We start from the raw sequence: 13,443 nt of genomic DNA on the forward strand, positions 1-13,443 counted from the left end.
TTCTTCTTTGGATCCGAAGATCTCTGTACCCTCAGATCCGAAGCTTGCTCTGAGTTTCTCCGTGCTATCAGATCCAGAGAGCTCTCAGAGCTGATTCTACCATGTTGGATCTGAGGTGTTTCACTCAACTTCAAGGGCTTTGGACCCATCTCCACACTCAGAGTTTCGGCAAGGCGTAGTTTGGTTTTGACTTCTGCCTTGGGGTGACTTTTCCTCTGGGTAGGAAAGGACCAAGGATCAGAAAGCCCTCATTTCAAACCCAGGTTCCTATCCCTCTCCTGGAAGGTCAGACTTTAGGACTTTGGAAAGAGCTATGTCAGCTACCATGATCCAGACAGGTCCTAGCCCCTTGGGTGCTGCATCTACATCTCCCCCATATCTGTGTCAAGAGTCTTAGCTAACCCTCTCACAGGGGCAGCCAGTACCAAAACCCCAGGACACCCAGCTGGGTATTTCCACTTCTTCTGATACCTCCCCAGATTATCCCACTGAGAAGGTCCCTTGGAAGTGGACATTTAAGAGGAAGCATCTGGATTCTCCTGAATCTGTCATCGAAAACAGATTTTGAGGAGAGTGAAAGGTCCCTACGATTACCTCCTGTGGATGTCTTGTTCAGAGACATCCTTGAAATACAAAAACAGAGAGGTGGCTAGAAGCCCAGCAATACTTCATTGGATAAATCTCTGCTCCTGGAGGCATTTGGTATTGGCCCATCTACTTCTTATGTGATTCCGCCTGCTGCTGAGCTCCTTGAATTGGTCTGGTGGCAGGAATGGAAGGAGCTTCACACCACTGAGCCCATTCCAAGGAAGCCTGATAAAATTATGACCCCTCTGGAAGATAAGCAGTTCTGGTCGAAGGGCCCCTCTATTGATGCCATGGTCATAGCAGCGGCCACCATAAAGGAACTAGCCAATGAAAGTTCCTCTGTTCACCCCACCGACAAGGAGTCACGGTTGATGGACAGGTTTGGGAAGTGTGTCTACAATTCAGGGACCTTTGCCTTGAAGTCTCTGAACTATTTAGCACATTTCACCAGACTACAGAGGGATCTGATAAAGGAACTCTCAGATACCCTCATAGGAACCGTGTCTGAGGAGATGAAGGATTCCATCAACTCACAGCTGTTGACCCTACAATCAATATCGAACTAGTCCATAAGGCTTATTTCCAATGTGACAGAAGGAACCTCAAGGACAGTGGGTTCAGGCATAGCCATTAGTAGACATGCCTGGATGTTCTTGTGTGAAGCCTTTTAAGTCTATGTTCATCAGTGCTCCTTTTGACAACACCTCTCTTTTTTGGCCCTAAAGTGAAAGATATGTTGTCCAAGTGTGAGAAGCATGGAAAGACCCTTTCTGCTGTAGGCATGTGTTTTTCCACCCCCCCCCAAGATCCTTTTCAAGGAATCATTGAGGGGGTGGAAAGATGTGGTTCAAGACCTCACAAGGATCTTTCCAGGACACACTGGAGGATCTTCCCCAGAGGCAGAGGGGAAAACTCAAATGACAGACGCTGCCCTCATAGCAGAAGAGGCCCGCAACATCAAGGGTCCAGAAAACCATTTTTTGGAAAACCTTTCCAGTGCTCCTGAACAGAGGCCCAATTGTCCCTCTCTGGATGCAATGAGGGGTCATTTGCCCCTGCAGCAGAGAGCCTGGATAGATATAACAAAAGATACTAGGGTGCAGAGGATCATATCCAGAGGATATATAATTCCATTTTCCCTTCCTACTCCAATTTCCAGGAAAATCCCTGATGTTCCACCCAGTCAGAGGAATCAAGCAGCCATTCAAATATAAAATCTGCTAAACAAAAGAGTCATACAAGAGGTCCCCCAGACCAGAAAGGATCCAGCACTTACTCAAGATTCTTTTTAGTGCCAAAGAAAGGAGGGGACTAGAGACCAATTCTGGATCTCAGCAGCCTGAACAAATTTGTTGGTAAAACAGAGTTCACGGTTAAGTCCATTCTTCTGTTTTCGGAAAAAAATGACTGGGTGTGCTCAGTAGAACTCCACGATGTGTATTATTATATAAAAATAAACAGATGATTTAGGAGATTATTACACTTCCAGCTAGGAGCCAGTCATTAGCAATTCAGACTTTCATTTCAATATAGCTCCCAGCGTGTTCACCAAAGGTATGGCAGTGTACAGCTCACTTGATACTGCAAATATTCTGTGTGTTTCCATACACAGACGACTGGCTCATTATTGCTCCAACCAGTCATCAACTCATCATGGGAAGAGAAAAAGTCATCCATGCTTGCACAAGGTTAGGAATAACCATAAATTTTGAGAAGTCGAATCTAGAACCAACTCAAATTTTAGAATTCATAGGAATAATACTCGACAAAAGATCAACAGTAGCCTTCCTTCCCCTTCCAGAGTTCAAACTTTAAAGTCACAATTCAGCAAGGTACTTTGAAGTACTACAATCTCAGCTCGCCTAGTTCTACAAGCTCTAGAATCAATGGTGGCAGCGATAACCCTTGTTTAACTAGCCAGGTTTCACATGAGGATTCTGCAATGGATGTTGGAATCTCAGTGGTCGATTCTTCAACTACCCTTGTCTGCTCCAATCAGAATTACAGACTTGTGCAAAAAAAGTCTGATGGGGTGGATCCACCTGGAACAACTGCTACAGGGTCATCCATTTGTCCTCTCACAGCCCAAGGCCATAGTAACCACAGACGCTTCCCACCTGGGGGGGGGGGGGGGGCATTACCTGGGAAATACAGTCCAAGGCATTTGGTCCTTAGAAGAGGCCAATTTGCATATCAACGTACTGGAGTTGAGAGCAGTGCTTTTGGTATTGAAAGCCTTTCAGGATGCTTTCCCATCAGGAACGATTGCAATACAAACAGACAATATGTCTGTGGTTTGGAACATTAACAATCAAGAAGGAACCAGATCTATGTGGAGAAGGATTAAAGGTGTGGCAATGGACAATATCTACCAACCACTTTCTCTTAATGCACATTCCAGGAAGTCCAAAGTGCTAGCAGACAAGCTGAACAGATGCATTCTGTTACCTCATGAATGGTCCCTCAACCAGAAAGTTGTGGAACATATTTTCTGCAAGTGGGGCCAGCCTTGCTGCAATCTCTCTGCATCTCCCTAAACAAGTGCAGCAGCTAATTTGCCCTAATCCCCTCACAGGGGGAGACACCTAGGGATGCTCTTCTTCATGATTGCCACCCCAGATTACTTTATGCATATCCCCCAATTCCCAAAGTTCTTTCAGAGAGCTGCCAGGCTGAAGACCAAGGTCATTCTCATTGCCCACTTTTGGTGTTGAATGATTTGGTTTCCCTTCCTGTGGCCTTAGTTAATTCACAACCCCTGGATTCTGGACCCAGCTCCAGAACCCTGTCTCACCCAATGGGCATAACACATCTGGACTTTCCGAACCTCAAGCTAACAGCTTGGTTTCTCCAATTACAATTATAGCCAGACAACCGATGCTCTCTTCCCCTGTTTGTCACATCTTGTTGTCTTCCCTTAAGCCATCCACTAGGAAACTTTATGGTAGTAAGTGGAAAAGATTTGTACACTGGGCTCTTCAAAAGCATGTAGACTCTTTCTTGGCCCCGGTCAATCATGTGCTGGAGTTCTTGACGCTGCTTTTCAACCAAAGGGCCTGTTCTTCAACAGAAAAAGTCCATGTGGCAGCAATTTCTAATTTCCCCATTGGTTTTAATGGCCGTTCACTAGCCTCTCATAGGTTCATAGGTAGGTGCTAGACTATTGGCTCAAAGGCCTACGTAAGCCTAGCCAACAAGGTTCCCTGGCTTACTCCACCCAAGAAAGTTATTTTCCTGTGCCACTGTCGAGCAGAGACACAGAAGTGATCCCTAGGGTGTATTTCCTATTTCCCATCCACTTATCAAGATTTTTCTTGAAGAGTGCTAATGAAGAACTTTGCTTGACATAGATGGGTAGCCTGTTCCAGAGTATGGGAAGTCTCTGGGACAGGAATCTATCCCTACAGCATGTCCTTTTTATTGTGGTGACAAGGTTTAGGTCCCTAGAGTGTTTAGCTCGGAAGGATTGGGATTTCTTTAGGTGTAGCATGTCCAACAGCTCTGGGTTTGACATAGCTTTATATGTTAGGCAGAGATCACCTCGGAGTAGGCAATATGCTATGGAGTAAAGCTGGAGTTTTTTGAGACGGTCAGTGTAGGGCATTTGTTTGAGGCCAGTAATCCTCTTTGTGAGGTACTTCTGCAGCCTTTCCAGCTGCTGCAGATGTCTTGTGAGGTAAATTCCAAAAGGGGCATTGTACTCTATAATGGGTCTAATGAGTGTTGAGTAGAGGGGAATAATGACCTCTTTTTTCCTGGATGAGAACCCTTTTATGATGAGGTGTGTCATGTAGAAGGACTTCCTGACTACTGTGGCGATGTGACTAACAAAGGAGAGACTACTGTTCACCTGGGTCCCAAGGTCTCTTATCACACATTCGGTGTTAAGTAGATTGCTGCCTATGTGGTAGTTCATGGGTAGAGAGTTTTTACCAAAGGGGATGACACTGCACTTTTTGGCATTGAGCTTGAGGTCATGGCTCTGACACTAGGCACTGTCTCAGCGAGGCCCTTCTGTAGGATATCCACATCATTTGGATCTTGACTATGGCTCCTAGTTTGCAGTCATCTGCGAACTTCATTAGCCAGAGGCCTTCTGTGTTAGTCTGTACTTCTGAGAAGTAGATACCAAACAGGAGAGGTCACAGGACGGAACCCTGTGGTACTCCACTTGTCACTGCTTTTTGGTCAGATTTGGAGTCTGCAACTTTTACAGTGTGGGTTCTGTCAGTGAGCCAGTTGGCAACCCATCTTGTGACGTAGGGATTTATACCTAGTTTAGTGAGTTTAGCTATAATTCCAGAATGGGGGATGGTGTCAAAAGCCTTGGCGAGGTCAAGATAGGCTGTGTGAACCACCTTACCCTCATCTATGGCTTTGGTGACTGCCTCAAAGAAGTCGATCAGGTTCAGAAGGCATGATCTGTCTTTCACAAACCCGAACTGGGTGGGATCCAGAGTTTGGAGGTTTCCAATGTCTTCGTTTATGAGTTCCATGATGATACGTTCTGTGGCCTTGCAGATCAGGCTCGTCAGGCTAATAGGTCGTTAGTTCCCGGGATCATTGGTGGCTCCCCCTTTGTGGAGTGGGATAACTGTTGCTGTGCACCATTCAGTGGGCACAAAGCCTGATGCGAGGCTATTATTGAACATGGTGCTTAAGTGGTGAGCCAGTTTGTTCTGAAGTTTGTGTAAAACGCAGCGTGGGATGTTGTCCGGTCCCATGGATGCTGTGTTTTTGGCTTTAGAGAGTGCAGCTTTTACCTGCGTAGTTGTGATTACAGGAACTCTGCATTCTTCCTGTATAGATATGGGCCCTTTTGGGGGTGGGGGTGGGGTAAAGTTAGCACTGAACCTATCTGCCAGGATATTGGCAATATCAGTTCATTCTGTAATTTTCATGCCGTTGTGCTGTAACTCAGAGCAGATCTGGGTGTTGCCATCAAGATTCTTGACATAGCTATAGAATGCTTTGTGGTTGTCCTTAGAATTAGTGGTGATTTTGTTTTCATAGCTAGCTTTGGAGGATCTTATAAGGGATCTCAGCTTCTTACTGAGGCTGACCAGGGAGCTCCTCCACTCATGGGATTTTACTCTCTTTTGCAACTGTTTCTTCCTTCTGTTGTACAGTTTGTTTATGGCAGGGGACCACCAGATTGGCTTCCTTTTTTTTGGAGGATAGTGTCTTGGTTCTGTTTGGGATAGCACAATCTATGCACTTGTGTAAGTGCTTATAGAGTGCATTTGTGTAGGATTCAGCAGTTGTAACTGTATTGTCCATCTGCATGGGTGTCATGAAATTCACCACTTCTGTCTTAAGAAGCATGAAGTTGGCTTTGGAGAAATTTTTTACCATAGTTTCCTTAATGGGGGGTGGGGGCGGGATGTGGATATCAAGGGTGATTAGCTTATGGTTGGATCGGACCAACGAGGAGTTGACTTCAGGTGTGGAACACCAGTCACTCATATTGGTAATGACTAGGTCTAGGATATTGTTGCCCCTGGTGGGGGTGTGGATAAGTTGATCCAGGGCATTGGGGTTTATGAATTCCAGAAAGTGTTCAGCTAAGGAGTTGGTACAAAAGTAGACCTGACCTGAGTGCGTGGGTTATGTGGCGGATCCCGACACCCAACAGGCAGCTGACAGTAGCCTTCTCCTTGTTTAGCCTGGTGAGTGGAACATCGGTGTACCTGACTATTGAGTCACCTATGACTAGTGTGTTGGGTACGTTGTTTTGCCTTATTGGCTGTAGTTGAGTGGCACACTGAGTCTGTGGGCTATGTGTCATTTGGGTTGTGTTGGGGGATGGAGGTTGCTTGCATTTCTGCTTTGGAGGTCTCTGTTGCTTAGACAGATTATTATTGAGAGCCTCCACGAATGTCTTTGTGTTACTATGTGTGGATTTTGGTGGTGTAGACTTAGTGAGACTATGTGATGAGTGTGGTGTGGTGCAAATGTTTACCTTCTCCTCATGACTGTCAAGTTCAGTCTTGGTTGGAAAGAGCTTTACCTCCAGTTTGGCTATATAAGTTCATCTCTCACAGGTTGTAGTGTTGTGTGGTAGGAGGAGAGGGTTGTCTGTGTACATGAGGCAATTTCTACATTGCCTCAAGATGCCCAGCTTCATTAGATAGACAGGAGAGAACACTGGGAGCTGACCTTTGGACATGCCTCAATAAAAAACTATTTTCCTCTAGATAAGTAAGGAAAGTGAGTACAAGAGCCATTTTTCTCTAAGCAAGTGAGAAAAGTAAGTGCAAAAACTGTTTTCCTCTAGGTAATGAGGAAGGTTGAGTGCTATAGTAATTAGTAGCTTATTTAGTGCTTACAACTTCTGAACAAGTGCTGAGCACGACTAAGCAAATTTAAGTGCTAAAACTAAGAATCTGTATCTGCACTAGTGAGTTATAGGACAGAAACAAGTGCAAATGCAGGCTTTCAAATCAGAAAGTTGAGAGAGATGGAAGAGATTGCCCAAACGGCCAGTAACTACAATTTCTGGGCTAGAACCACTCCTTATGTGGTAGACAGGTTACCTAGTGCTTACCACTCCCACTGATAAGCTAGAAGGCTTCCCTTCAACACAGAAAGGCTTGTGGGGCTCAGATGCTTACATACAGTCCTGGGTACAGCAATTCTGTATCTGGAACACTAGTTACAGGAAAGGTAGGAAACAGGCTTACAGTTTTTTTTTTTTTTTTACAGAAAAGTAGCAAAAACAGTAGTAAAAACAATTCACATGCAGTGCAAGCTAGCACACTTGAGTATGTAGCAATATTAGACCAAACACAGTTTAAAAATGCAATTAAATTAAAAAGGACTAAAAGCAAGCGCAGAAAGAATTTATTAGGTAGAATGTAGTAAAGAGATGGGACTGGGGGAGTGTCCCAGATCAAATCTACAGTAGGGCGGGCAACTACAAAAGCCACCAAATTTAAACTACAAGCCAAAAATAGGGAGGGTGAGTGGGACAAAACAGTTTCAACAGAGATCTAAGCAACAACTAACAGTACAAACTCTAAAACCAAAAAATATACTCAGCTCTGTATATTTGCAGATAGATTGAAAAGCAGTCTCTCAGAACAGGGAGACAACAGTTTCAACAGAGATCTAAGCAACAATTAATAAACTCTAAAACCAAAAAAAATATACTCAGCTCTGTAGATTTGCAGATAGATTGGAAAGCAGTCTCTCAGAACACAGGTTCAAGTAAAGCATTTTTACGTGGCACAATTCTTCTCAAAGCTCCTTTTAAAGATCCCATGCCACCATGGGATCTGAATCTGGTAATGCAGTCTTCTTGATTCTTCCTCCCTTCGAGTCTGCCCATGATTGTGACCTTAAATTTTTATCTTGGAAGACCTTATTCTTAGCTGCCATCACTTTTGCCAGACGAATTTTGGAAATTCAGGCATTGCCGTTGAGACATCCTTATCTCATTTACCATAAGGAAATAATCTCCTTATGAACTAATGCATCCTTTTTGCCCAAGGTAGTATCACACATCAACATTAATCAATGCATCAGTCTACCAGTCTTCCCAAATTATTCCAATAAAGGAGAACACGTGTTACATTTGTTAGATGTGCATAGATAATTATGCTTCTATCTACACAGATCAAAAGATATCAGAATGGCTGATCAATTATTTGTATCCTTTGCTGATTTGAAATTAGGATCACCTGTATCTAAAGTCACCCTAGCTAAATGGCTTACAAACTGTATTTCCTTTATTTACAACAAATAAAGTATGACTTTGCCATACAAAGTATATGCTCATTCAGCCAGAGCTGTAGCTACTTCCTCAGTTTTCCACTCAAGAACTTCCATGGATGACATTTATTCAGCAGCAACCTGGGCTTCGCCTCGCACCTTTATCTCTCATTATAAGCTGAATCTGGTGTCCAGAGATAGGGCATCTTTCATCTCAGTGGTGCTGAGAAATATCCTTCCTTGAGTCCACGCAAAGTTCTAGATAGCTGGTGACTCTGTCCCTTCAGTTGATGACGGAATGAAAATTGACATCAGATAAAGAAGTTATGTACTTACCATAATGTTCCATCTGTATTGTCTGTTTTCATTCATCCTCAACTCCCCACTCATCAGCCCTCAACATTTTTAGGTTTATTTTAGAAGAGCAAGTAGATATAACAGATTGTTATATTTTATGAACATTACCAGCTCCAGATGTGGCATTGCCTACCTCTCTAATTTATATATATATATATATATATATAGATATATATATATATATATATATATATATATATATATATATATATATATATATATATATATATATATATATATATATATATATATAAATCTATATATATATATATATATATATATATACATATATGTGTGTGTGTACATATATAAAGTTATAAAAGTACATCTTTCTTTCATAGCTTACAAACAAGATCTGAGGTAAAGGAGGATGGTGCATTGTGGGTAAGGGAGAAACTCGAGAGTTCTAAGTTGCTACAAGAATTTACAGTGGGTGAGTTGAATCTGATGCCTTTGACCCAAACCTATCAATTGAGGAGGAATAAAAATGGACAACAAAGATGGAACATTATTGTAAGTACGTAACTTCTTTTTTTATGAAATGGGTAGGGCTGGGTGTATATCAATATATCATTTACCAGCCCTGTGCAATTGCACACCATGCTTATGAGTACCGCTCTAATCTTAAGTTTCACCATCGGAAACTCAGAGGCATGTACGCCTTTTTCTGTCTTCATGTTTAATCTCATTGGCAATAAGAATTGTTCAAATATTTCACAGTATTACTGTCATTCTGGATTTTCAAATAAGATATAATTAGTTTACTTTAAGTTGCCATTTTCTTTTTTTTTCTTTCTTTTAAGATTGTTTGCAACATCTTTGAACCTTTTAACATCTTAATACTTGTGGGCTTTAACTGAAGGACAGCTAGTTAAGTGCTATGTACAACTTTTCTGATAAGTAATAGCATTTTCCTTTGCTGAAACTAATCCTGATGACTTCTCTAAATCCAATACTCTCCCATCATAGATGAATGCATGTATACAATATTCTAGGAGTATGCCTTTGTGTAGTGTAACTTTTGTGTGTGATAATCATTTACAGGACCATTCAAGTACCATGGGTGGGAAATGTCAGGAACAGATCTGGATGAAGAACTGGAGGATGTACAAGCTGAAGCTGAAGCAGAAGAACAAGAAGAAGAAGAAGAAGAGGAGGAAGGAAAAGAGGAAGAGGTAAAATGTGAAATCATCATGGATATTTGCTTCAAAAACATGAGTTTAGTTTTCTGGAAATCAAAACCATGCCAGCAGTTTCTTTTAATTGTTTACCAGTATTAATTCAACAAATCCTAAAATTGTTAAAATTAATAAGATCATAATATTTTTGTAGGACAACTGATACATTATAAAAAATGGGATATTTGTACATTTAATGAAGTTGCACAGTGGTATGATGACAAGGGCAATTATGAAGGAATTGCACTGAGATCATCCTTTATATATTTTGTAGGTAAATGGATTTATTAACATGTGTTATGAAAGACATGTAGAAGTGAAAAAAGTTAAGTGGTAGTGTACAACAAACTTTTTCTGCCTATCTTAGTGCCTCTTTAGGCAGATTCCATTCAGTGGATGTTCCAATGTATCAGTTTAATCAAACCCCAATTTGAACCACATTAATGTAATGCTTCTCAACAGCAGAGGAAATAAATTGCCTGATCTTGAGACTCTTCTGAATCTGGAAGATATGCATGTCTGTTTAATTACTGAGGTGTGGTTTAAGTGTAAAGAAAGCATTCCTCTCCATACCTGGACTTTTTGCCTTCCATGCTTTCAGGCCTGATGGTGACTGATGCATCTCCATATTTGTGAAGGACCATATACCTCCAAACAGATTCGCAAAGTCCCACAAGTAGAACTCACAGAAGTCTAGATCGCCATAACCAAGACAGACTGCCAGCTTTTATACTGCTATAGAACACTGTCCTCAGATTATCATGCTAGATTCCTAAAATTATGCCAACAACTCCCTATTAAGAAAAATTCCATTTTTCTGGCAATCTTTATCTGCCTCACAATTAACTGGAGGTCCTCTTCTTCCACTGTAGGGTGTCACCAGAAATTCTTGGACTTAATTAGGAAAGGTTCCTTGGAAAGGGGAGTTGACAAACCCACCAAAGTACATAATACTCTAAAGCAAGTACTTGGGAATATCGGCTCTACATTTACTACTCCCCTAGTCTCTCTTTCTCCAGTTAAGTTGTCCCATAAACTTGTGACATTTGTCTTCAAGATCTCTAAAGCCAGTGAAACCAACATCTCTGAATTTAATGACTTTATTTGGCAAACCTCATACAGTTACACAATGAAATTTCAAAATTCACCTATGACAAAACCATCTTGGAAGCTCACAGAGCAGTCAGCTTCACAAAGGAGTTTTATGCACATGTAAACAAATGTGTAGAAGGAGCAGTCCTAGCAGAGCAAAATACAATGGGAAATTCAAAAACAAACCACTGTGGTGATTCATCAACATAAATGAACTTTACAATTGAGGAAAAACCTCCTCAAGTTATTCAGCAGATCTAAAACTCCTCATAACAAGGATAGTATAAAAATGTTACCAGGGAACTGAAAATACTATTAGTACTAGTAAAGCATCCCATGAACTAACCTTTGAAGCTAAGGATTATTACAAGATCTTCATCAGCTATGTTAGGAAAACAATGAACAATAGCCAAAAATCATCAGAATTTATCATAAATGGGACCACCGACTCCAACACTGTAGACTCAACCAATATGCTAGCAAATAGGTTTAGTGCAAAGTTCACTCCTGAAATATCTGTTCAAACACCGCATATTCTATAATCTCTTACAACCCCTATTATCACCAAGGAACATGTTCAGAAAGTGCTATCAAAGACCAAAAATACTTTCTCCAGGAGACTTGACAACATACCCTGATGTATAATAAATACACCCAAACACACCCTCCACTGAACCTCTTCTGAAATTGTTTAACCAAAGGTTATCCATAGGATTTATTTATGAATTATAATGCATCACAGGGGTGATGCTTCTACAAAAAGGTGGCCCCACCATGAACCCTGGTAATTATAGACCTGTCAGCCTTATGATGCTGAACTGCAAAGCTGTGAAGTGAATTGTAAATGATCTCATCAATTATAATATCAAAAATTTCCTTAGGCTAGACCCTCAACAGTTCAAGTTCATCAAAGGGAGATCCTGCCTATTAAATCTAATTCATTTCTTTGAGAAGATCACACAGGCTGTTAACTGTGGTCATGCTGGTCATACAGTGTTTATTGACCTAGCTAAAGCAGATGACACCATACCCCTTGCAAGAGATGTAAGTAAGCTAGATGTTTTAAATACAGAGCGTTGTATGGTAAAATAGATAGCAAACCAGCTAAATGACAGAATCTGCATAATTCATGTGGCAGGTGCCTTATCTGAAAGCATGTCGGTAACCAGTGGTGACTGCCATGGCTCTCTATTGGGCCCCCATCTTTTTTGGCATTCATGTCTATGATCTCCAAAATGAAGATCAGGACCTCTGGTAAACTAAGTTTGCATATAACTGCAAACTGGGTGTTATTGTTAAGATACCCTCTGACATGTGTACCCTTCAGCAAAAACGTACCTTAGTTGATACCTAATATATTGAACGTGGGCTCAAAATAAACTTGACAAAAGTATGGGAGCAATACATGCAGAATAATGTTCAGGAGGATGAGTGAGGTTTAAGGGAAGGCAGGAACTGAGCAATTTAAGTAATGTTGGACTGAATGACAGTTGTTATAAAGAAAGAAAACCTATATGGAATACATAATGTATGCAAATGAAAAAAATGATATGATGTACTCTTCATTCTTCTTACTGATGGTTCTCAAATCCCATCCTCGGATCCGGCTTGGCCACTTCTTCCAAACTTCAGATCTCAATCTCGAGCTTCTCCCTCTTCCCATAATGTACCACACCTCCTTTAACTCCCCAGATCTCATTTGCTGCTTCTGCGGTCAGACACATGATTTCAAATCTTGAGCTGTTAGGTTAGTGTTTATAAAATTCTTATTTCCTGTCTTCTTCAAATTTCTTCAGATTTCTCTTTCTGTCTGATTCCTCTTATACCTTCCTGTACATCCCCTATGGCCTTAATCCTTCCCTTTCCTTGGATTTTATTATATCTCTAGCCTTCCCTTTTGTTGAGCTTCCTTTAGAACGTTCTCCCTTGCTCATTTATTTTTTGGCAATAGTCACTGTAACAGTGAATCATAACATCCTTTATGCATCTTTTTCTAATGTGCTCGTTGCTCCATCTATGTGTATGTAGTAGAGCACACACCCCTATCTCCTGTTGTGAGCTTCATTTGTTAGGGAGCACTTGTGATTTGAAGTTTTGTTTAGGCAGGAGTTCTAGTTAGCTCACCTGTCCCCGACATCGCAATTTCTGTTCTTCTGTGGTTATTTCCTTCTGATCTTGTACAGGAACCCTTCTGTTACTTGACCTTTTCAATTCAGTTGGTGCAGAATGTCTAGCATTTTGCTTTGAAATCTTGAAACTAAATAATGTGATATTGTGCTGCCCTATGAGTGAAGATGTTGGACTTGTGCAGAGCCCCTTTTCTCTGGGGCTGTCTTAGGCTGGAGTTATGCTATTCGGGTCTGGGTTAATTCATCTCAAGAAACCATAATTGTTGGTTTCCTTGGGGGCTCAACCCCCCCCCCCTGCTATTTGAAACTGGATGACTACATCCGGACGCTTTGGATCCTCCTGCTCCTTGGATCCTAGTCTCAGTTCTAATGATATACCTAGTGCC

The 13,443-nt window shown here is 41.4% G+C and overlaps 1 protein-coding gene across 1 annotated transcript in view; it reads left to right on the forward strand.

The window, feature by feature from the left end:
• The window catches only part of AK9 (adenylate kinase 9), a 2,653,312-nt gene that overhangs the window by 1,355,535 nt on the left and 1,284,334 nt on the right, over nt 1-13,443 (forward strand). The window contains exon 23 of the mRNA XM_044066804.1: nt 9,703-9,840. Coding sequence (XP_043922739.1) covers nt 9,703-9,840 — 138 coding nt within the window. The remainder of the gene's footprint in view (nt 1-9,702; nt 9,841-13,443) is intronic.

The sequence above is a fragment of the Protopterus annectens genome, chromosome 1.part0, assembly GCF_019279795.1.
Source record: "Protopterus annectens isolate FY-2018-M chromosome 1.part0, PAN1.0, whole genome shotgun sequence".
In the NCBI taxonomy this organism is placed as follows: Eukaryota; Metazoa; Chordata; order Ceratodontiformes; family Protopteridae; genus Protopterus; species Protopterus annectens.